This window comes from Pristis pectinata, chromosome 20 (assembly GCF_009764475.1).
Source record: "Pristis pectinata isolate sPriPec2 chromosome 20, sPriPec2.1.pri, whole genome shotgun sequence".
NCBI lineage: Eukaryota > Metazoa > Chordata > Chondrichthyes > Rhinopristiformes > Pristidae > Pristis > Pristis pectinata.
Genome location: NC_067424.1, coordinates 34000151 through 34025485, shown reverse-complemented (window position 1 = coordinate 34025485; position 25335 = coordinate 34000151). Strand labels below are relative to the sequence as shown.

The window sequence follows — 25335 nt, the reverse complement described above, 5'->3', positions numbered from 1 at the left end:
ACTCTGTCATATAGCAAAGTGTCAACCTGGAACATTGTTTCTCAATACATTAGAAAGGAGTCATAGTGGCTAACTGTGTATCTAGTTAAAAAAGTGAATAATGTACCACTTTTGGATGTATGATCTTAATTCTTGCATTTTTCATACCTGCATGAAAAAGTTTTGATTTGCTACTTCTTGTGGTCTTACTGCAGATATGGGGCCATAGTTCACTCTTGGAGGAATAAATAATTTGAAGGGATTTTCTTTTACACCATCACCAACCACTTTGGGTTCCATTATTTAGTACCTGTAAAACAAAAGTCAACAGTTTTTAAAATGTAGAAAACTATAACAATGAAATTTAAAAATTGATTTGCAATGTGTACTATTTGACAACCATAATCAATGGCTTGGATCTTGCTGGATTTTTCAGCACATCTGCATGGAATTGCCAACATTTAGACTTGTATTTAACATCAAAAGGGGCATTCCATTAAACATATTAGTTTTCAATTCCCCACCCACCCAAAATGATATTTTTAATAATTAGCAATATGGCATCTAGTGTCATTAGAACATTTTTTCCAGCCTTTCATTATTTTGAAAATATTCTGGTCTACTCATTTCAGGTCAATGACCTCTCAATGATCAACACAGAAATCCATCTGCCTTTTATTTTTCACTTATTCCATGAATATCTCTGGGCAATTTATCACCAATGTTTGTGTGAACACCATTCTAGAGTATATGACCCTCTGCTTCCACATACTGTATATGTTAAGAAATGTGTGTCTAGAAATTGGATTGCATAGTGCTGGTTTTTCAGTGTTAAGCAATCAAGAGTTTATTTGTAAGAATAAATTACATTAAAATTCTCTTTCTTCTGAATTTACCCCAAAGATGAAACTCAAACCAGTCACTTTGATCAGGATCCATGTTAACACATTAAATATAAACACAGTGTTTGAACCTTTTACAAAATTTCAGCTCCCAGTCCCAGAAACTGTCATTTAGCAATCATGAGAAAACAAGGAGCATTACCTACTGCTTTCTACATTCAGGTGACTCTTAAGTGACCACTCTGACTATGATGGAACACGACACTTGCAGCTCCAAAAATCACCAAAGACCCAAACATAGAACTCCCAGTCCTCAGACTAGCAAAAAGTGATTTCTGGAGAATTGGAACTCCCAAGTGAATTTGCGTAATGGCTGCTTCATTGAGACCCCATCTGTGTAACCAACGGGCCTCTTTAATGTCTAGCCTTGCATTCAAATCTTTTTGCAATATAGGCCAACATACTGGTTGCCTTCCTAATTGTTTGCTGAGCTTGCATATCAACTTTGTGATTTGTGTATAGTGTACCCCATGTTATGGAGGGGATGCATTCCTAGAAAACCATCCTTATTGCAATTTTCCATAACACAAATCCTTTTTACCCATTGAATCCCATGTTGTAAATGGAGATGCATTCCTACGGGAAGTTTTCTCTCAACAGTAATAACCCCACAGGTACATGGTCTGTAGACAAAGGAATTCTGATTGTACTGTACGCAGAAGAGAAAGGGTTGTTGTTTTAATTAACCAGAAATGGATATTACTTTTTTCCCCACACAATTTCCATACAGTGAATTTTTACTCCATATCAAAAATATTTTGGTAGTGACTTGGAAATTCTGCAAGGATGAATTTCTGTTACCCAAACTGCCGGAACAGGGTGGTACACTGTACAAATACATCCAGGTCCCTCTGAAGAACAACACTTTTCAATCTTTCACCTTTCTATTTTATGTACCAAAGTAGATGACCTCACATTTTCCACATTATAATCCATCTGCTATGTCCTTGTTCATTCATTTAGCCTGTCAAAATCCACTCGGAGCCTCTCTGCAACCCCTTAACAGGCCACATTGCAACCTAACTTGGAATTATCAGGACACATGGATATATTACAATTTATCCCTACATCTAAATTGTTAAGCAGATTGTGAACAGTTGGATCCCAGCATCCATCCTGCAACACCCTGCTGGTCACAACTTGAAAATGACCCAGTTATTTTTAATCTCCGTTTCTGACTTAATCTACACATCTATTAACTCCAAAGCCTAATTGTTTAATGATCTCTTGTGTGGCATCCTATCAGCCATCTGAAAGTCCAAATGCACCACCTCAACAGTTTGCCCATATCTAGTCTCCTACATAGTCAAGGCATTCAGTAATTCTAGCTTCATTTATAATATAGCCATACTGAAAAACAGCATGATGCTGTAGTGTCATGCTGTTTCAACCCTCTTCTCAACCTTGCTTGCTGCAATACTTCCCCTCATTTTCAATACATTCTTTACTGTGATAGAGCTAATTTGCAGACAAGTAACTCTCTGTTCAACCTTTGTCACCTCCAGTCCAGAACCAAAATCACAGCAACTTCAGTATTCAAGTTACAATATGCAAGTGATACTTATGTGCACAGTCAGAATCTGAGCTCCAAACTATCACCGACTCCCTTACTGACATGTTTGAGAAGACGGACCCCATTCAAAACATCTGGAAGACTGAGGTCCTTCACCAACCTGTAGAACCCTGCCACCTAGCAATCAAAAGCCACGAAATGACCCTATTCAACATGTATCACACCCCATGTACTGTAAGTCACTCTCAATGAGAGGAGTCATCAACACAAAAATCCACCAACTCCTCCCAATACACCAGCATAGCCTTCAGCTGTTTGTGGAAAACAGTAACTGAAGACTAAGACCTGAAGCCCAGCACCAAGCTGAGAATCTTCCAATTCCTCTGGATGAAAATGAATATTGCAGGGTGCATGAGCAAACTGACTCTGGAGAAGCAGCAATCCCTGCTATCCTATAACTGTTATAAGCTGTTCCAAGGACACAAGAGCTACCCTCAAAATCCAATGACAGGATAAGGTCAGCATCTTCTTTCAGGCAGGATCATAGTCAACTACCTTTAATGAAAAGGCCACATTTTCCACATACCCATCACCAGACTCCCGAAACAAATAGAGACCAAGCAGAAACATGAAGGAACAAAATCAACCCACCCTCCCATCTCATCAAGTTCCAAATGACATACCAATGACAGTATCAGCAGATTCTACCTAAAAACCTGCATAGCATAGGCAGTAATTTCAGCATAATTGTCCTCAGAGCGAGTGATTCTCTGAATGTAGGCTTTGGTGATTTAAGTGGTGAATTTGTTTAATTTTATTTTAATTCTAGCTTTAGCTATTGTTTTCAGTTGATGAGGTAAACAACTAACCTTGGAAAGGGACTAAATTGTAAATGTAATTGGGAGCCCATTACTATCAGGTGCCAGCCAATTAAGTTCAAGCGATTTCAGCTTCAGTACTGAAAAGTGGGGACACTAAAGCATAATTGTACTTCTCAGAGTGTGAGCTTTGCTGAGTGAGGGAGTGACAGTGAACAGGACAGTTGGAGTAACTGGACACTATGCAAGTTAAGTAACTAAGTGATGAATGGCTGATGAGTATTTTCTTTTCTAATGAATTTCTGCTTCATTAGCTTTTAGTAAAAGTGACTTGTGGCATTCATCAAAGTGCTAAGAGTTGGGAGTAGAAACTTTTTGGTATCTGGTAAATTGAACAAGATCAATTCTATCCCTATGAGCCCTATATACATATATATATAATCACTAATATTTTTGGGATGACAGGACAGGTGATATGTCACAGCTGCAGTATATGGGAGTTCCAGAACATCAAAGTAACCAAAGGCGAATACATTGCCAAAAGTGTTTGCCTTTTGAAGACCTTTGGCTCATTCACTGAGCTGGAACATGAGTAGCAGACCCTGTGACTCATCAGGGAGAGGGAAAAGTATCCGGATGCTTTGTACCTGGAAATGGTAAAAACCTCAAGAAGGTCGATGAGGGAAAGGTGGTGGATGCTGCTTACGTGGACTTTAGCAAGGCCTTTGACAAACTCCTGCATGGGAAGTTGCTCCAGGTTAAGTCGCTTGGCATTCAGGATGATGTTGCCAATTGGATTCAACATTGGCTTAGCGGCAGAAACCAGAAAGAGCGGTAGTAGACGGTTGCCTCCCTGACTAGAGGCCTGTGACTAGTGGTGTATAGCAGGGATCGGTGCTGGGTCTGGTGTTGTTTATTATCTATATTAATGATTTAGATGATAATGTGGTAAACTGGATCAGCAAATTTACAAATGAATCCAAGATTGGGGGCATAGCAGACAGCGAGGAAGGCTATCAAAGCTTACAGTGTGATCTTGACCAGCTAGGAAAATTGGCTGAGACATGGCAGATGGAATTTAATGCAGACAAGTGTGAGGTGTTGCACTTTGGGAGGACAAACCAAGGTAAGACTTACACAGTGAGTGGTAGGGCTCTGAGGTGTGTGGTAAAACAAAGGGACCTGGGAATACAGATCCATAGTTCCTTGAAAGTGGCATCACAGGTAGATAGGGTCATAAAGAGAGCTTTTGGGACTTTGTCCTTCATTAAATCAGGGCATTGACTACAGGAGTTGGGATGTTATGTTGAAGTTGTACAAGATGTTGGTGAGGCTGAATTTGGAGTATTATGTGCAGTTTTGGTCACCTACCTACAAAAAATATATCACTAAATTTAAAGTGCAGACAAAATTTGCAAGGATGTTGTGGGACTTGAGGACCTGAGTTATAGGAAAAGGTTGAATTGGTTAGGACTTCTATTCACTGGAGTGCAGGAAAATGAGAGGAGATCTTAAGAGCTATACAAAATTTATGAGGGGTATAAATAGGGTGAATGCATATAGGCTTTCTCCCCTATGGTTGGGTGAGACTAGAACCAGAGGACATAGGTTAAGGGTGAAAAATGTAAGGAGAATCTGAGGGGGAACTTCTTCACTCAGAGGGTGGTGTGAGTGTGGAATGAGCTGCCAGCGGAAGTGGTAGATGTAGGTTCAATTGTAACATTTAAGAGATAGGTACATGGATGGAGGGGATTTGGAGGGATGTGGTCTGGGTGCAGGTCAATGGGACTAGGCAGAAGATCAGGTTGTCATGGACTAGATGGGCCAAAGGGCCTGTTTCTGTGCTGTAGTACTCTGACTCCTAGGATAGGATCTTCTGATACAGTCAGTGGCCAGGGATAGGGGAGTGTCACTACACAGTAGAGGAACAAAAAAGACAGGAATACAGGACCCTCAACTTTTGTAATTGTCTGATGGAACTGAAAACCTTTAAATTCGTCTGGATGAAAATGAATGTTGCAGGGTGCATGGGCAAACTGACTCTGGTCCTGTGGTGCAGGAAGCTATTTCAGTATCAGGACAAACAAGAATGTAGTTGTAGAAGGGAGTCAGTTTTCTGCAGCAAAAAAATAGTCCAGAAAGGCATGTTGCATTGATTGGGGCCAGGGTTCAGGATATCTGCTCAGAGTTGGAGAGGAACTTTCATTGGGAGGGGGAGGATCCACTTGTCGTGCTATATGTCAGTACAAATGTTATAGACCAGACAAAGAAAGAAGTTCTGCATAGTCAGTAAGAAGAGCCAGGCACCAAAATAAGAACCAAAACCTTAAAGGTAATAAGCTCTAGATTACCTGGGTCATTTAAGGGATTTTAACAGAGGATCCATGATCGAGGTTAAGTAAAAAGATACAATCAAACTTAAAGACATTGCAGAAAGATAGGAGGTAGGTCAGCAAGTTGGACAGAAAATAGAAAACAGTAGGGAATGATTAACAAGGAAGAGTACAAGGCAAAGGTTAGCTAGAAACGTAAAAGCAGAAAGTGACAGTTTCTGCAGATATTCCAAAAGAAAGGAGTTAACAAAATGAGCACTGATCCTATAAAAAATGAATATGGGGAATTAACTATGGAAAATAAAGAGATAGCAGATGAATCAAACAAGTATTTTGCATTAGTCTTCAAGGTAGAGAATACAAGTAACATCCCAGAAATAACCATAAATTGGAAATCAGAAGCAGTGAGGAACTTGGGAAAATTAATCACCAAGTTAGTGGTACTGAGCAAGCTACTGTGAGCTCTCAAGTCTCATCTTAAAAATACTTTAATTTTCTAAAACTCCTTGGATTTGGGGAATTTTCGTTTTAGTTAAGAAAATAGCAAATGTAATCCCTCCATTCAAAAAAGGAAACAGAAAACAGGATTCTACAGGCCAGTTGGCTTCATATTTGTGATAGGAAAACTATTAGAGAAGTACAATACAGGAACAGGCCCTTCGGCCCATGTTGAAATGTTACTATGCCATAACAATTCTATGATTCTTGTCCTTTAAGACCAGTAACCATTATTCTATTACTTTTGAGATTAGTTATGGAAAAAGATGGGACTAGTCCACAAGTTAAAATCCTACATTGAGGCAGGGTTAATTTCGATGGCATTAGACAGGAACTTGTGAAGATTGATTGGGAGAGGCTGTTAGCAGGTAAAGGGATATCTGGCAAGTGAGAGGCTTTTAAAAGTGACACAGGGAGAGTTCAGGGCCAGCATGTTCCTGTTAAAGTGAAAGGCAAGACTGATAGGACTGCAGAATCCTGGTTGATGAGGGATATTAAAGCTATGGTCAGGAAAAAGGTGGCATCATATGTGAGGGATAGATAGCTGGGATCAAGTGAATCCCTTTAGGAGTATGTGGGAGTACATGTAAGAAGGAAATCGGGAGGGCTAAAAGGAGACGAGATAACCTTTGCAGATAAGGTAAAGGAGAATCTTAAAAGATTTCATTAGTATATTAAGAGCAAAAGGGTAATTAGGTAGATAATGGGTCCCATTAAGGATCAGTGTGGTCATCTATGTGTGGAGCCACAGCAAATGGGTGAGGTCTTAAATAAAAGCTTCTCCTCTGTATTTACTGTGGAGAAGATCATGGAAGCTAGTGAGTTCAGGAAGAGACAATTATGTCCTGACACATATTGGCCTTAAGACAAAGGTGTTGGCAGTGTTGAGGCACATAAAGGTGGATAAATCCTTGGAGCCTGACTAAGTATGTCCTAGGACATTGTGAGAAGCAAGGGAAGAAATTTCTGGGACCCCCAGCAGAAATGTTTGTATCTTCGTTAACCACGGGTGAAGATGTCAGAAGACTAGAGAGTAGTTAATGTTGTGCCTTTATTTAAGAAGCCAGGGAACTACAAGCTGATGAGCCTTGCATCAGTGGTGAGAAAATTACTGGAGGGGATTCTGAGACACAGGATCTATCTGCATTTGGAAAGGCAAGGACTGATTAGGGATAGTCAGCACTACTTTGTGCATGGGAAATCATGTCTCGAGAATTTAAGTTTTTTTTTCAAACAGCTGATCAAGAGGATTGATAAGGGCAGAGCTGCAGACTTTAGCAAGACCATTGACAAGGTCGCGCATGATAGGCTGGTCCAGAAGATTAGATCACACAAGATCCGGGGTGAGCTAGTGAAATAGATACAAGATTGGCTTGGAGAAAGGAGGTAAGGGAGGGTTGTTTTTCAGGTCGGAGGCCTGTGACCAGCAGTGTGCCATAGGGATTGGTGCTGGGTCCAATGTTCTTCGTCATCTATATTAACATTATGGATGTGAATATAATGGCATGATTAGCAAATTTGCGGATGACACCAATATTGGTGGTATAGTGGACAGTGAATAAGATTATCTAAGGTTGAAACAGGATCTAGATCAATGGGGGAAGTGGGCCAAGGAATGGAGATGAAATTTTACTGTCAAGTGTTAAATTTTGGAATTAAACCAGAGCAGGACATGCACAGCAAATGGTGGAGCCCTGGAGAGTGTTGTAGAACAGAAGGACATAGGGGTACAAGTACATAGTTCCCTGAAAGTGGAGATGCAGGTAGACAGGGTGGTGAAGAAGGTGTTTGGCACACTTGCCTTCATTAGTTGGGCCATTGAATACAGGGGTTGGGATGTCATTGTCAAAGTTGTACAAGACTTTGGAGAGACTGCACTTGGAGTATTGTGTGCAGTTCTGGTTGCCCAGCTATGGAAAGGGTGTCATTAAGCTAGAAAGGGGGCAAAAAAGATACACAAGGATGTTACCACTACTGGAGGGCTTGAGTTATAAGGACAGACTGGATAGGCTGGGACTTTTTTCCGAGAGCAAAGGAGGTTGAGGGGTGACCTGATAGACGCTTATAAAATCATGACTGGCATTGATAAGGTGGATGGTCACTGTCTTTTTCCCAGGGTAGGAGAGTCTAGAGGACATAAGTTTAAGGTGAGAGGGGGGAAAATTTAAAGGGACCCAAGGCATAAGTTTCCCACACAGAGAATGGTGGGTATAGGAATGAGCTGCCAGAGGAAGCTGTAGAGGTGGGTACAACGTAGGACATTTAGACAGGTACACTTAGAGGGATATGGGACGAGCTCAGGAAGGCACCTTGGCCAGCATGGATGAGTTGGGCCGAAGGCCATGCGATGCCTCGTATTCCAGACTACTATTTTCTTGTGCTCCTACTTCCTTCCCAAAAGGGACAACTGAAACTTCCTGAGAAAGCATACACTGCCAAGTTGACCGATGAACTAACGTCCAACTTGGTTAGGAAACGTGCGAAACGCAACGCTAATTTTAATGAAAGTGGTTTCCCACCGGTTCTTCTTGGAAGCTGCAGGCAAACCACGAAAACGGGCAGTGGCTCAGTACTTACTTCAGGTTCGACAGAAATGGACTGCCACCTGTCTCCAGAAGCGATGAGGTGATATCGCTGAGGTGGAAAATTGAGAGGGACAAGAGGCGGCTCCCAGCCCGCTCGCTCCCGGCTCCGGACGTTGCTCCGCGCGCCAACGGCTGGTTAACGGACAACCGCGGCACGCGCGAACCAAGGAGCTCCCGCCTCGGGAGCCTTCCAGGGACTGCGCATGCCCGGGCCCGCCCAACGGTCGCTCCCGGCGCGGTTCTCGCTGCTGAATTCATGGAAGCGGTGGGGATCCTCGATGCCCAGGACTCCTCCTCCTCTGAATCTTTCCCACCATTAGTAAGACATTTGGCTTTGTTCTTAAGTTTTTATTTAGTGCTCACATTTCAATAATAGTTTCAAGTGCTGTAGCATGTTTACCTTTGGAAAGCCTAGCCAAATTATGAAGCGTCCAAATAAACAATTATCAGGACATGGCCAGATAAAACGCAGCAAGCAAACTACATCGGGAAAACTTTGCACAGTTTTGCTGGAAATTACCACAGCTTAACATTGGGGTACTGTGCTCCCAAATGATTAAACAACACATCCTATTTCAAACCCACAGTCACACGTTTAATGGTAATGCTTAACAAGAGCTGCAGACATTGTACACCAATAGCAAGGAATTAGGGCTTTATGTAGAACAGAAGTTCCTGGGACAGGACTGTCTCAATGGGTCATACAGTCTCCTGTACCTGTGGACATTATATGAAATGATTTTCAATAAGTAAAAATGGGAAAAGGACAATATAACAGGATTTTCTTTTTTCTGAAATTTAACTATTAAATTCTAAAGGCAGCATGCTGGATCATTCAAAGAAAATACAGGAAAACTAAGTTTACTTTCAAAAAGCTGGCTGTTTGCACTTTAATCTCAAAATGCAAGCATTTCCCTCTTCCCTTAAAAGCTGGATATCTTTCTTCCTCATCCACCCTCAAACACTGACTTTTGCAGCATCTGCTTTATCTCGAATTTACACACGTGCTGTCTCTAAGAAGAGTAAAATCTGCGAAGGACGTTGGGGCAGGGATGGTAGTTCAAAGAATCTTACAGCCTCTTGTGTCTGTCACAGTTCTTTAAAACTGCCGCTCAAAATCAATACTATGAGAGATATGCCCAAGCCTAGGTTGTCCTAGGTTAAAACCTGTTGCTTCGTCTGAACATTGGCTGGGCCTCGAGGACCAGGGTCTACCATCTGTCGGCCTTTGGCATCAGGCAGGTGGTGGGAAGAGTTAAGTTCTTGCTTTGAGTTTTCAGCCAAAAGTTCCATAGTGCTCCCCCAGTCACTATGCAGCACAGGGCTCTAGAGTAAACTGGGTGATGACATCACTTTCTGCTCCTTTTAAGGAGCTGTGGATTCCTATTACTGTCCCAAGAATTCTGTTGACTTTATGGGAAAATTAGCACTTCCTATAAGCGTCCAACAGGATAGATAACTTTCAGATACAGGAAATCCTGCACCTTACAGGATTGTCAGCAACCTTGTGTTTAACAACCATGACATGCATTGTAATAGTCCCTAGTGAACTGGTCTCTTAATCTGAGGGCTCGGCCTTGCAAGGGGATTCATCCTTCAGAAAGCTCACTGAATTAGTTTGGAATGAAAATGAAAGTGACGTACAAATGAACAATGACAGACAAATAAAGCTCCTCTCCACACACCCAACTTGTATGATCTTCTGGAATAAGTAGAAAACTAAATAAGAATCTGTAGCGGTTGCTACCGCGGAATAAAACAAGACTCTACTCGGAGGATTGCCAAACAGAACTGGTTTATTTTCCCGCCTTGCGCGGACCCTTTAAGAGAGAATGTTCCTGCCCAAAACAACCGGCAATGACGTAAGTCCTACATCATCAGGACTTTCCCGCGCGCGGGTTCTCCCCGTCGCTTGGAAAGACGAGGCCCGCCGCCATCTTGGGCCTTGTCGCTCCGACGCCGCGCGACCCGACTGCCGAGCGACCCGACTGCCGAGCCGGTTCGCCCGACTAGATGGTGAGTCGCCACACAACCCCTCCCAGAACCGGCGATACAGTCCCCAAGGTCCGTGGGCTGTGCCAGCTGCTGCTTAGGGGGGCGGCCTCTGCGTCGCGGCGTGGCAACCTCGACAGGCTGTTGCAGATCCAAATGGGCCGGTTTGAGGCGGTCCGCCGTGAAAACCTGTTCCCTGCCTCCAATGTCCAAAATAAAAGTGGATCCGTTATTCCGTATGACTCGGAACGGTCCCTCATATGGTCGTTGCAATGGCGCCCGAGGTGTGCCCCTGCGAACGAAAACAAACTTACAGTCCCGTAGTTCCTTGGGCTGGCAGGATGGGGCTTGACCGTGCCGTGAGGTGGGAATCGGGGCCAAGGCGCCAAGCTTCTCGCGCAGTCTTTGTAGGACTGCTGGGGGTTGTTCCCCTTGGTCCCGAAGGGCAGGTATGAAATCCCCGGGGACAACTAGTGGCGCCCCGTATACAAGCTCAGCTGACGAAGTGCGGAGGTCTTCTTTGGGGGCAGTGCGTATGCCGAGCAGGACCCAAGGCAGCTCGTCAACCCAGTTAGGACCCTTCAGGCGGGCCATCAAGGCCAATTTCAGATGGCGGTGAAAACGTTCCACCAACCCGTTTGATTGAGGATGGTAGGCCGTGGTGGTGTGCAGCTGCGTCCCTAGCAGGTTCGCTAATGCAGCCCAGAGACTGGAAGTGAATTGGGTGCCTCTGTCTGAAGTGATGTGGGCCGGAACGCCAAAACGTGAGACCCAAGTTGTGAGCAGCGCCCGGGCGCAGGAATCAGTTGTGATGTCAGTCCGGGGGGTTGCCTCAGGCCACCTCGTGAACCGGTCCACAATAGTAAGGAGGTACCGGGCTCCTCTTGAAACCGGCAGAGGGCCCACGAGGTCGACGTGTATGTGGTCGAACCTCCTACGGGTAGGCTCGAACTGCTGTGGTGGGACCTTGGTGTGTCGCTGGATTTTTGACGTCTGGCAGTGCGGACAAGTCCTGGCCCACTCACTGACCTGTTTGCGCAGGCCATGCCAGACAAACTTGCTGGCGACCAGTCGGACAGTAGATCTGATGGACGGGTGCGCCAACCCATGTACCGAGTCAAAAACGCGTTTCCGCCAGGCTGCAGGGACTATAGGGTGGGGCTGACCAGTCGCAACGTCGCAAAGTAGGGTCCGCTGACCTGGACCAACCAAGAAATCTCGGAGCTGCAGACCCGAGACTGCGGTTCTGTAGCTGGGCAGTTCGTCGTTGGCTTGCTGTGCGTCAGCTAGGGCCGTGTAGTCGACACCCAAGGATAGGTTGTGGATGGTTGGTCTGGAAAGTGCATCAGCAACGACATTATCCTTTCCGGAGACATGTTGGATGTCAGTTGTGAACTCGGAAATGTAGGATAAATGTCTCTGCTGACGAGCTGACCAGGGATCGGAGACTTTGGAGAAGGCAAAGGACAGAGGCTTATGATCGGTGAAAGCGGTGAAAGGCCTGCCTTCTAGAAAGTATCGGAAATGCCGGACCGCCAGATACAGCGCTAGAAGTTCCCGATCAAAAGCGCTGTACTTCAGTTCGGGCGGTCTAAGGTGCTTGCTGAAAAATGCCAAGGGTTGCCAGCGGCCTTCGAGTAGCTGTTCCAGTACCCCACCCACCGCGGTGTTGGACGCGTCTACCGTGAGGGCAGTCGGGACATCAGTCCTGGGGTGTACCAGCATCGTGGCGTCTGCCAGGGTGTCTTTGGCCTTAACGAAAGCAGCCGCAGCCTCGTCAGTCCAGGTGATGTCCTTGCCCTTACCAGCCAGCAGCGAGAACAGAGGGCGCATGATACGGGCTGCTGCAGGGATGAAACGATGGTAAAAGTTGACCATCCCAAGGAATTCCTGTAGGCCTTTGACTGTGTCGGGGTGGGCAAAATGGCGGATAGCATCCACCTTGGCGGGTAGGGGTGTTGCCCCGTCGCTGGTGATTTTGTGGCCAAGGAAATCGATAGAGTCAAGTCTGAATTGGCACTTGGACGGGTTGATCGTGAGGCCGAAATCGCGGAGGCGGGAATACAGCTGGCGGAGGTGGGAAAGGTGTTCCTGGCGGTTACGGCTGGCGATCAGTATGTCGTCCAAGTAAATGAACACGAAGTCCAGGTCTCGGCCTACCGCGTCCATCAGCCGCTGGAAGGTCTGCGCGGCGTTCTTAAGGCCGAACGGCATCCGAAGGAATTCGAACAGGCCGAATGGGGTGATAATCGCAGTTTTGGGGACGCCATCCGGATGGACCAGGATTTGGTGTATCCCCTAACGAGGTCCACTTTGGAAAAGATGCGGGCACTGTGTAAGTTCGCTGCGAAGTTCTGGATGTGAGGGATGGGATAGCGGTCCGGGGTGGTGGCGTCATTCAGCCTGTGGTAGTCGCTGCAGGGCCTCCACCCTCCGGTGGCTTTGGGGACCATGTGCAGGGGGGAGGCCCAGGGGCTGTCTGACCTGCGAACAATCCCCAGCTCCTCCATGTGACGGAACTCTTCCTTTGCCAGGCGGAGCTTGTCTGGAGGTAATCGTCATGCTCGGGCATGAAGGGGTGGCCCTGTGGTAATGATGTGGTGTCGTACCCCGTGTGTGGGCCTAGAATTTGTAAACGAAGGTGCCAAAATCGATGGGAATTCGGCTAGGAGCTTGGCGAAATCGTCGCCAGAAAGGGAAATGGAGTCCAGGCGCGGGGCTGGTGGGCTGATTTCTCCCAGGGGATAGGTCCGGAGAGTGCTAGAGTGGACTAACCGCTTCCTTCGCAGGTCGACTAACAGGTTGTGGGCCCGAAGGAAATCGGCTCCTAGGAGCAGTCGGGCGACGGTGGCAAGGGTAAAGGTCCAGGTAAAACGCCTGCCGCCAAAGTGTAATTGAAGCGTACGGGTGCCGAAAGACCGTATCGTTGTACCATTGGCGGCATTGAGTAGAGGACCTGGTGGCCTGTCATGAGTGTCGCGGCCTGTCGGGGGCAAAATACTGACCTCCGCTCCAGTATCAACGAGGAAACGCCGTCCAGATTTCTTGTCCTGAACGAAGAGGAGGCTCTGTCGGCAGCCAGCCGCCGTAGCCATCAGCAGCGACTGGCCCTGGCGTTTCCCTGAAACTTGCAGGGTGGGCGGCATCGACGGGCCTCTGCACCCCACCTCTGATGGTAGAAGCACAGCTGGTCACCCGTGTCATCGTCTGCGTTCCTGGGGCGTGGCTACTCGGTTGCTGGGGCCGGGCGAGGCGGGCGTTGGGCTCACAGCCTGGTGATTTGACTGACGAACGAACCACTCTCGCGCTTGGCCCTCCGCAGGACATCTGCCCAGGCAGCCACCTCACGGGGGTTGCTGAAGTCGGCGTCAGCTAACAACAAGTGGATGTCATCCGGGAGCTGTTCGAGGAAGGCCTGTTCGAACATCAGGCATGGCTTGTGTCCCTCGGCCAATGCCAGCACCTCATTCATTAGGGCAGATGGGGATCTGTCCCCCAGGCCATCCAGATGAAGCAGGCGGGCGGCGCGCTCACGACGGGAGAGGCCGAAGGTCCGGATCAAAAGGTCTTTGAAAGCCGGGTACTTATCTTCCTCCGGAGGTGACTGGATGAAGTCTCCAACCTGGGCGGCTGTCTCCTGGTCCAGAGAGCTAACCACATGGTAGTACTTCGTGGAGTCGGAGGTGATCTGCCGAAGGTGGAATTGTGCTTCGGCCTGATCAAACCAGACGCTGGGCCGAAGTGTCCAAAAGGTGGGCAGCTTGAGGGCCACTGCATTGGCTGCTGCGCTGTCGTCCATTTCGCGGGTCCAAAAGCCATTTGGACCGTCGGGGTCACCAATGTAGCGGTTGCTACCGCGGAATAAAACAAGACTCTACTCGGAGGATTGCCAAACAGAACTGGTTTATTTTCCCGCCTTGCGCGGGCCCTTTAAGGGAGAATGTTCCCGCCCAAAACAACCGGCAATGACGTAAGTCCTACGTCATCAGGACTTCCCCGCACGCGGGTTCTCCCCGTCGCTCGGAAAGACGAGGCCCGCCGCCATCTTGGGCCTCGTCGCTCCGACGCTGCACGACCCGACTGCCGAGCCGGTTCGCCCGACTAGACGGTGAGTCGCCACAAATCCAAGAAAATAGGTGCAGGAGTAGGTCACTCCAAACTTCAAGCCTGTCTTGCCACTCAATACGATCATGACTAATCTACCCAAGGATTTGGCTCCTTCTGTGTCAGATCCCCATGGTCCTTAATTCCCCAATCTTTCAAAAAATGTATCTACCTCTACCTTTAATGAATTAATCTCCACAGCTTCTTCAGGCAGAGAATTCTAAAGATTCAACATTCACTGCGAGAAGAAATTTCTATGGATCTCTGTTTTAGATGACTAATCCCTTATCTTGTCGACTCAGTCTTGCCCTGAAATGTCAACTGACCATTTCCCTCCACAGATGCTGCCTGACCAACTGAGTTCCTCCAGCAGTTTGTTTTTTGTGGTTTGTCTTGTAACTACGTCCCCTCGTTAAAGACATCTTGACATCTCCCATATTATTGCCCCCTTAGGATCTTGTGTGCTTCATTAAAATCACCCTTCATTCTCCTAATCTCCAAAGAATACAGACCCAAATTGTTTACCCTCTCTTGATAAGGCAATCCTCTCGTCCCAGGAATTAGTCCAGTGAATCTCTTTTGGACTGCCTCCATTGCTACTATATCCCCTTGTGGGTGAGGGAACCAGAACAGTGTGCAGTACTCCAGGTGTGGCCTCACCAACACCCTATCCAACTCTAATAATCAATTAGTGGAAAAACAAATTAAGAAATAACTCAAAAGGAGGCTAGAAGACCACGCAAGCAATAAATTTTCTGCAGTGCCTACTTTTGTAGTGACAATACAAATTCCCTTGTGTTACATCTAGTTTCATTTAATTTGTCTTACAGAATGTAGAACTAAGTTTTTATATTTAATTACTCTGTATGAAACCCTCTGTAGATTCTATTGATGCCTATTGTTTTCAATTAAAATTCAGAACAGTATATAATAGTTTATTGAATATTCTTAAATTCTACCATTTCAAGATATGTTACATTTTCTTCTATAAATCATTGACACATAATAGATATGATAAAACAATCAGAAATGCATTTTGGTGATTTTGGTAAGTCCATACTTTAACCCAGCATTGTGTAATATTTTATATAAAATTATGTTAAAATTAAACTGATTATAAGAATTTAAAAATATTTGGGAATGCAACTATCCAAGAACTGATTTTATATCTATTGCTGTAGTTAAAATTTCTCAATAAACTCCCTGGAATGGAACAGTTCATATAAATTTTTTTTAAAAAGTGAATTCATCTGTCTTAATTATTGGTGGGTTATCCTTGTACCGAGTAAGAACAGATGTTTTACAAAGTAAAAATATAACAACCAAGTGACAAGCTGTTGATCAGTATAATAAACAAAAGTTAGATTATATTAATAAAACTTCAGTGACTAATGAGTTCCGAGACAATTGATTTGGCAAAGTAGCTGCTGACTGAAGGAAATTAAAGGGAGATTTTCCATCTTTTATTTTGCCACGAATTTGTACTACAAAATAAAAGCTTGGCTTACACTTGCACTGACCAGTCCAAAAATATATAACAATGCTCTGCAATAATCCATCATTGTACATCCCAAATTTCACACAGCAAGGGTGTAAGTTTCTGATCCTTTATCTTCCAAGACATCAATACTTCTGAATGATTGTGGTTAAGAGTTCTAAGCTGAGTAAGTCGACCCAAAAGACGAGCAAAGCGCTGTGGACTCTCAGGATGATGGATCTTGGAATATTTGTGTAAAATCTCCAAAAGAGGCTCCTGTAATTTTTCTACATGCGTTTTATTCTTTAAATAGGGTCGATCTGCAAAACAAAATGATGAGCCTTAAGATGTGAACAATGGTCAGTGGCATGATTTTACTGCAACAATACAAGCACAGGGGATAGATATTAATTTTTTTAGTCAGGGCATTAAACTTTGCCTTGGAAAAATGTTGAAAAGAAAATCTGGCTGTGAGCTTTGGAATGTACCCAACAATACCCACCGGTTTTATGGAAAGTATTAATGGAAAACCTCACCATTCAGCGTGACTTAATTTTCTTTCTGTGCTCTGCCAAGCCCATACATAACAGCCAGACTGATGTCAAAATAAAATCTAAACCCACGTTTCCCCAAGCATTCCAATAAAATTGTTCAAGTGAATGAAGCAAACCAGTGTTAAACCAGTACAAAAGTTAGGGCTGCATATAGGATCCTCCTGGACAGCTAATTTGATTCCCTGTTGTAACATGACTGTTGAAAATTCCAAAGAGCAGACTTAAGAAAATTCTCTGTTTGTTGGGCTTTTAAAAGTCAATATGTTTCTTGACCTTCCCACCAGTAAATAAAGCAATCAATCAAAAACTCCAATGACTCAACCAACCATCTAAGTTTTGTTGCTTCTTATGCAATAAATGAAGATTTTCCAAATACTTGCCAAGGGCATTAGGTACATTTGTGGGAATGATTTTTGGATGTTACACTCTCACTCCTACTTGTGAAACCATACACTGCACTTTCTACTTACTTCAAACTTAATAATAATTTAATATTTTAGGAACAAAAATCCTTCTACACCGCAGTAATTCAATTATTTTTCCTTAAGTTAGTTGTGGCACAAAATGACTTGTAAATCGTAAGTGGCATGTTATTTAAATGCCATGAAGGTGAAGCCACAAAAGTAAAGAACACCAATTCTATAAATGTGGTTATAAGAAAGCTACTGTAATATTTTCTGATATTTGCTCTTATCAAGACACTTGTGAAATAGCTTGACATGTACAAAGCATGGCAAAGGAATGTTTCTGATACAGAATAATAGTTCAAAGATTCAGGTTGTAGAAAGTCAACTGCAAGAAATTCAGTGTAAACTCCTGGTGATAAAGGTGAGAATTCTAACAGTCAAAAATGGGACGGATTAGGTTGACTGCTACATAAGATATGGAAGTGTAGCCATACGCGGCGCGTGGCAGAAAAGAAAACGCAGAAACGCGGAGGCTGGACTGGAGCACACTTTATTGACTCAAACCAAGCGCGCGCGCTGGCTATAGTAACCAAGATCCTCTCCAGCGGATGTGACGTGCGGTCCTTGCCAGAAGGCCCGCCCCACGGTTAGTCTGCATCGCGCTCCCGCGCATGCGCCCGCAGCTGCCGATGGCAGTTCGAGTCCTGCAGGTCTGGGCCGCTACACCACCACCCCCAGAATCGCCCATCGGGGGCTTGGAATCCCCAGTCTGTGTGTCCCTCTTGGGTGGCCTGCCCCGCCGGCGCAGTGAGGGCACCTTCACAGGCTGTCCGATGTCCAAATGCGCTGGTTTGAGGCGGTCCACTGTGAAGGTCTCCTCGCGGCCCCCCTCCTCCACGACACACGTAGATCCGTTGTGCCGGATCACCTTGAAGGGTCCTTCGTACGGCCTCTGCAGAGGGGACTTGTGCATGCCCCTGCGAATGAAAACGTACTCACAGTCCCTGAGATCCCTAGGAACAAAAGACGGTGTAGTGCCATGTCTGGAGGTTGGAACCGGTGCAAGGCTCCCCACCTTGTCCCGCAGCTTCGTCAGCACTTCCGCCGGCGTCTCTGCTGGACCTTGGGCCTCTGGCACAAACTCGCCCGGGACCGTCGGGGGGGGTGCCGTAAACCAACTCCGCCAAGGAGGTGCCCAGGTCCTCCTTGGGGGCCGTGCATGCCCAGTAGAACCCAGGGAAGTTCATCTGCCCAGTTGGGCCCTCTGAGGCGCGCCATCAGGGCTGACTTGAGGTGCCTGTGGAATTGCTCGACCAAACCGTTGGCCTGTGGGTGGTATGCCTTGGTGTGGTGTAACCAGGTGCCCAGGAGCTGTGGCAGTGCTGTCCACAACCCTGACGCGAACTGTGCTCCTCTGTCGGAGGTGATGTTCGCTGGAAGTCCGAACCTGGCGATCCAGTTTGCGATGAGCGTCCTGGCGCAGGACTCCGTGGATGTGTCCACTAGCGGCACGGCCTCCAGCCATCTGGTGAACCTGTCGACCATGGTAAAGATATACCTGGTGCCCTGGGAGATGGGCAGGGGGCCAATGATGTCCACGTGGATATGCTGAAACCTGCTGAGCATCGGTTGGAATTGTTGGAGGAGAGCCTTCACATGCCGCTGGACTTTGGCGGGCTGGCAGTGTACGCAGGTCCTGGCCCATTGTCCGACCTGCTTGCGCAGACTGTGCCAGACGAATTTGACTGAGAACAATTTGATGGATGCCTGGATGGACGGGTGGGCCAGGCTGTGTAGCATGTAGAACACCCGCCGCCTCCATGCTGTTGGTACCACAGGCCGAGGTCTGCCAGTCGACATGTCGCACAGGAGCCGAACCGCTGTAGGGCCGACGGGGACGTCCTCCAGCCGGAGTCTCAAAACGGTGGTGCGATAGGCCGGGATCTCAGTATCCGCTTGTTGTGCCTGCGCCAGCGCCGTGTAGTCGACCCCGGGGCTGAGGTGGTCACTGAGTGGATGTGGGGACGAGACAGTGCATCAGCAACCACGTTGTTCTTCCCCACGATGTGGCGGATGTCGGTGGTAAACTCCGAGATAAACAAGAGGTGCCTCTGCTGCCGAGCCAACCATGGGTCCAATACCTTTGTGAGGGCGAAGGTGAGGGGTTTGTGGTCCGTATATGCGGTGAAATCCCTTCCTTCAAGGAAATACCAGAAGTGCCGGATGGCTAGGTAGAGTGCTAGCAACTCCCTGTCGAAGGCGCTGTACTTCACCTCCGGTGGTCGCAGGTGTCGGCTGAAAAAGGCAAGCGGTTGCCACTGGCCCTCGACAAGCTGCTGCAGGACTCCGCCAACCGCCGTGTCAGGAGCACCGTGGGTACATTGACTCTCGGGTGTACTAGGAGGGCCGCCTTCGCCAATGCCCCTTTGGTCTGCTCAAAGGCTTCCATGGACTCCGCGTCCCATTCCACCTCCTTGGCCTTGCCGGCCATCAGGCCAAACAGGGGTCTCATGATGCTGAACTGGGCCTCAGCCTGCTCAAACCAAACATGGGGCTGAGCGGCCTAGAAAGTCAGGAGCTTGAGCGAGACTGCATTGTGCGAGTCATTGGGATTCATGTCGCGGGTTCCAGATGCCGTCTGGGAGCATCGGGGTCACCAAATGTAGCCGTACGCGGCGTGTGGCAGAAAAGAAAACGCGGAAATGCGGAGTCTGGACTGGAGCACACTTTACTGACTCAAACCAAGCGCGCGCACTCGCTAAAGTAACCGAGAGCCTCTCCAGCGGACGTGACGTGCGGTCCCCGCCAGAAGGCCCACCCCACGGCTAGTCTGCATCGCACTCCTGCGCATGTGCCCGTGGCCACCGATGGGCCACTACAGAAGATCTATGTCTAACCGGACTTTTACTTGCCACCCAAGGGTTAAAGGGGGCATGAATGAAGTAGGCAACCAATTATCCTTAAGGTGTTGATTTGTTCATTTTATGTTTTATAATGAATGTACCTTGATTTTATCTGTGCACCAGGTTTAGCTTTGACTGGTGAGACTTCCCTGGCCTCAGGAAAAACTGCAGCTAAACAGATGCACAGATTTTTTTGTGGAATAGTTAATTGCCCTTCCATCATTGCTTATAGAGCCAGGAGGAATGCTTCCTTCCATCCTCCAAGCTAATATGCTTGCCCCCAACAATAATAAGTACACTTTCCTTTGCTATTGGTAACACTCCCCATCGCTTTTGCAATCTCTATTTCCCCACTGCAGTAATCAACACCCCACCACTGACAACCTCCCCTTGATCACCAGCACTGTAGGTAGACTTTTAGGAGCACTTTAAAGAATCAAGAAATGGAGATGGAATTCCAGAGTAGTGGACTGATTTAAGTCAGGGATGAGCGGGGGGGTGGGGGGGGGATGAGGCACAAAGTTTGGATGAGCATAAATTTATGATGAATGGAAGACAGGTTGCTGAAGACCAGCCAAGAGTGCATTGAGTAGCTATATAATAAAATATATATACAAATGTGTGGGTTTCAGCAACAGATGAGCTGGCTCAGGCTAGAGTCAGTTAATGATATCTACATAGAAATAGTCATGGTGCAAATATTTAAACTGAAGCTCATCTCAAAGTCAAACAGGACACTGAGGTTGTGAATCAAAAGGGTAAAGCTGCATGTGGAAAATAAAAACAAAATGTTGAAAATACTCAGCACATCAGGGAGCATCTATGGAGAGAGAACAGAATTAACATTTCAGGTTAATGATCTTTCATCAAAGCACTTGCTGCCAAAAGGTTGTGAATGATTTTGTTTAGCTTCAGTCATTTGCCAGGCAAGGGCATCGAAACTATTGGGTTGGGAAAGAGCTTGTGAGGGGAACCAAAAACAAGTAGATAGATGAAAATGTCCCATACAATGGAGGAGAAGCATTCAGGGAAGACAGTCTGTTGACTGTTTCAAAGATTAGGGATCAAGAAGGATGAGGAAGGAGAGTTAATATGGCCACAGTCATAAAAATCCTATTTACAACATTGATGTGGGCCATTTCAGTATTGCTGAAAGGTCAAAATATAATTGGAGATGATCAGACATAGAATTGTAAGAAAGATTGGGAACAATTTGGAAAGAAGCAACATGGTCAATGTCTTTGGAGATGAAAGGCATGTTGGTGACAGGGATGTTTCTTGCTAAGACCAGAGGAGTTTTTATAGACTGATGATCTCGGTGGATATAAAGGAGAGGGAACTATTACTAACGTATAATAACATAAGTAGATCATTACCACAAATATTATATTTTTCAAAGAGCAGTTGCTGGTAATAGTGCCAATTACAGCTTATCCAGCTCAGCTTTTGTTCCTTGCCTTGTTGCACCAACATTTGCCTTCCAACATTATTTCTTATCATTTAATCATTTCTGCCTTCTATTTTGTCACAGAATTTTCCATTGCACTCCAACAATAAAGGTGGACCACTTTCCTTATCTTGGGAGCCATCTTGCGGCAAAGATAGAAATTTACTACTGCTTTCAGTGCACCAGCATGGCCTTTAGTCAATTGAGGAGAAAGGGTATTTGAAGATCAAGACCTCAAATCAGGCACAAAACTCATGGTCTACTGGGAAGTAGTGATCCAGCCCTCCTGAGAGCCTCTGAGACCTGTCATCTTAGGACTTGTGCATACCAAGTACTCATTCTTTGGCAGGTGTGCATAAATCATTGGAAAGGCAAGCCAACTAATGTCAGTGTTCTCTCCCAGACCATTATCCCTAGTTACCAAGACCCTAGTCACATTCAGTCAGCTACATTGGGCAGGCTATATTGTTCGCATTCCTGACATCAGAATCCTTTAACAGACACTTCATTCCAAGCTCTGTCATAAGAATAGATTACCAGACAGAGAGAGAGAGAGAGATTCAAGGATGTGCTTAAAGCTTCCATGAGGAAATTTCCACTGACTCCTGGGAACTTCTGCCAATGACTGCTTAGAATGGAGAAAGAGCATTTAGAATGGCTTTGATTGCCTAACTAGTTAACCAGGAGAAGATTATGATCGATAATCATAAGACATTCAACAACAGCTAGCTTGTGCCTCATTTCTATGCAGTTAAACATGTGAGAGGGGTCATAAAAGATTCCTCTTGCTGTTGGCCATTCATGAATTACATTAGGCATGTTTTATAGGCAGGCAATCACATCAACTTTGCCACCAATAAGACTAATCAAAATGAGTGGCCACCTGATTAATCAATAGCCCCTGAGATGCAGCACTTGCATCCAACTAAACAAAGCTTAGAGCGTCTTGCACCCTATGTTGCAGACTTTCCACTGCTGTCCTTATCCCTTATCATTTCTTGCTCACTTGTGATGTGTGGGTTACCAGATGAAACCCCAAAACTACTTCTCTTATCAAACCTGCCAAAGAATGAGTACTTGGTATGCATAAGTCCTAAGATGGTACAACCACAGAGTGAGCAATCTCCTTAGAGAGAGTCATTGTTGTCCTGATGCATAAATTGTGGTATAGATAAAAGAGATTAAAGAAAGTAATTAGAACCATCTGGGTAAATTTTTTAAGGTTATATTTTGTATGCTTGTTGCTAATTTCAAATCCAGAGAAGCAAGTTTTTGGCTACATGAGATAGAATATAGATATCAGGGAGCCTTGAGATCTCTCTCTCCAGTCACCAATTCTGGCAATAAATCTACGGTCTCCACGCCAGCAGAAGATATTACTCCCAGCTTCATTTAAATATGTATGCCAAACACGGGTTTCAAAGACCTCTGGCCAACCACTAGATCAAGTTTTGTCACAATGACACCATAGCCAGAGGATTTTAACATTATCTGCTATTCGCCTGCTGTTAACTGTTATTTCAGCATCAGCCCGAGTCTTCCAGAGTTCCATAAAACAAGAAGTGGAAACCTCTTATTAGCAACTGAACAATTTCTGGATAGTAGACAGTCACTGACTGACCGCTCTTTATGACACAGAGTTTGTACAGAAGAAAAATGGGACAACTATCCAGCCCCCGTGGCTGTGCCGGTAGCTTTGGTGGAAACACGTGGCAACTACCGTGTCAGCCGTGTCGGAAGTTTCTGGACAGGCCAGAAAGATACATCAAGTAGAATAAATGTGCTCTTTAGGCCGCATATTGTGCATCACAAGCAAAGACAGAGGCATTTAGCCAGTGTGGGTTACCAGATGAAACCCCAAATCTTCTTAACAAACTCACCAAAGTATGAGTGATTGCAAGGTGAACAGGCATGAGGAGTGATGAGCTGGACGGAACTGAAGGATGCAGATTGATGAGGCTGGAATAATAATTGCATCAGCATGTAGGCGAATATATCATTGCTCTCGTATTTCCTGATCTGAGGAGTTTTTAAACTATTTGCAGCACTAAATCTGGGAATAGAGGATCACCTCTATATTAACCTGTAGCTGCGCCTTTTTGATCTACAGGCTTATCCCTTCATCAAAGGGGAAAATAATCACTCATTGGGTCCTTTCTGTATCCAGTATGATATCAGAATCAGATTTATTTTCACTGACTTATATGACGTGAAATTTGTTGTTTTGCGGCAGCAATACAGAAAAATTACAAAGATAAATTAATAATGCAAAAAAAAAGAAATAATGAGGTAGCGTTCGTGGACCATTCAGAAATCTGATGACAGAGAGGAAGAAGCTGTTTCTGAATCGTTGAATGTGAGCCTTCAGGCTCCTGTACCTCTTCCCTAATGGTAGTAACGAGAAGAGGGCAGGTCCCGGATAATGAGGGTCCTTAGTGATGGATGCCACCTTCTTGAAGCACCTCTTCTTGAAGGTGTCCTTGATGGTGGGGAGGGTTGTGCCCGTGATAGAGCTGGCTGAGCCTACAACTCTCTGCAGCCTCTTGCAATCCTATGCCTTCATACCAGGGTATGATGCAACCAGTCAGAATGCTCTCCACAGTACATCTACAGAAATTTGTAAGTTTTTGGTGGCATACTGAATCTCCTCACAAAGCAAAGCCACTGATGTGCCTTCTTCATGATTTTGTATCAATGTGTTGGGCCCAGGATACATTCTCTGAGATGTTGATGCCCAGAAACTTAAAGCTGCTCACCCTTTCCACCACAATGCTACACTGAATTTTGCAATTGTTTTGCCACATCTATTCTCACGTTTCTTCTGTTCTTCATCCATTTCCAGAATCCATGAATGTAATGCTTGCAATATCCCTCGGTATTATAGATCTTAAACTGAGTCAACGGCATTCTCATGACACTCACTCAGCCTAACTGGTAAGGAAACCAGGAGCAATGTGTAAACATCATGGCTGACTTATAAATGTGATGAAGAAAATTTCAGGTCTTCCACCTGCTGGTGGCCTTTTCCAGTCTGTAAGGATATTAAAATGTAGCCCAAAGTCTTTTCCAATTAAATTCCAATTAGGGCAAATTAGTAAATGGAAGTCCTTTTTACCAACCATACCAATGTGCTTAATCTGCTCATTAATTCCCAATTAACTTCCACAACATTTTACCTTAACTGCATTTGAACTAAAGCGGAATTATATTCCTTGGCCAACCTAATTAGTGAATTTTTTACCTGAGAAAAGAATTGTGGTTGCAGAAAGTAAGGCATATTCAGTATCTGTCACATTCAGTTCTCCCATGCTTCTGTAGAAATCGAACAATGGTGTTATAAATTCTTCAGCTATACCTGGTTATATAGAGGAGCAACATTAATATTTCCAAATTCACTTCAACAAAATGCACACATGATTAGCAATAATTTGAAGCATGATGGGATGCTTGAAAAAGTTGTAGTTGAATAAGGTAAATTAAAAGAGACCAAGAAGGGTTAGTCAAGATGTCTAACTTAGAATTTACAGCATTTTAAAACCATACATTTGCTTTTAGCATACTTGAATGAGACTGTGATTTGTATTATAAGCTTTGTTTTAGAAAGCAATGAAGTGGAAATGGAATCAAACTTTTGAGTACTGCAATCCATTATAGTTTTATTCAGATATTCATTCAGAATTAATGAAATTATTTTCTAAATTTATATCACAAATTGAATTATATCAAAGATAAAGTGGAACTATTTTTCTCCTTTGCTTGATCTATAGATCTGAAAAATTACACATCAGTAATATCATCATGACTGTGGAGTTCATTATTTTGT

At 45.2% G+C, this 25335-nt stretch overlaps 1 protein-coding gene across 2 annotated transcripts in view; it reads right to left on the bottom strand.

Annotated features, from left to right (window-relative positions):
* Positions 1-15671: 15671 nt before the first annotated feature.
* Positions 15672-25335, bottom strand: part of LOC127580831 (bile acid receptor-like) — a 74227-nt gene continuing 64563 nt past the window's right edge. For both annotated transcript variants that reach the window (XM_052034756.1, XM_052034757.1), the window contains 2 exons: positions 24754-24867; positions 15672-16521 (listed from right to left, as the gene is read on the bottom strand). In XM_052034756.1, coding sequence (XP_051890716.1) covers positions 16283-16521; positions 24754-24867 — 353 coding nt within the window. In that variant the 3' untranslated portion in view covers positions 15672-16282. The remainder of the gene's footprint in view (positions 16522-24753; positions 24868-25335) is intronic.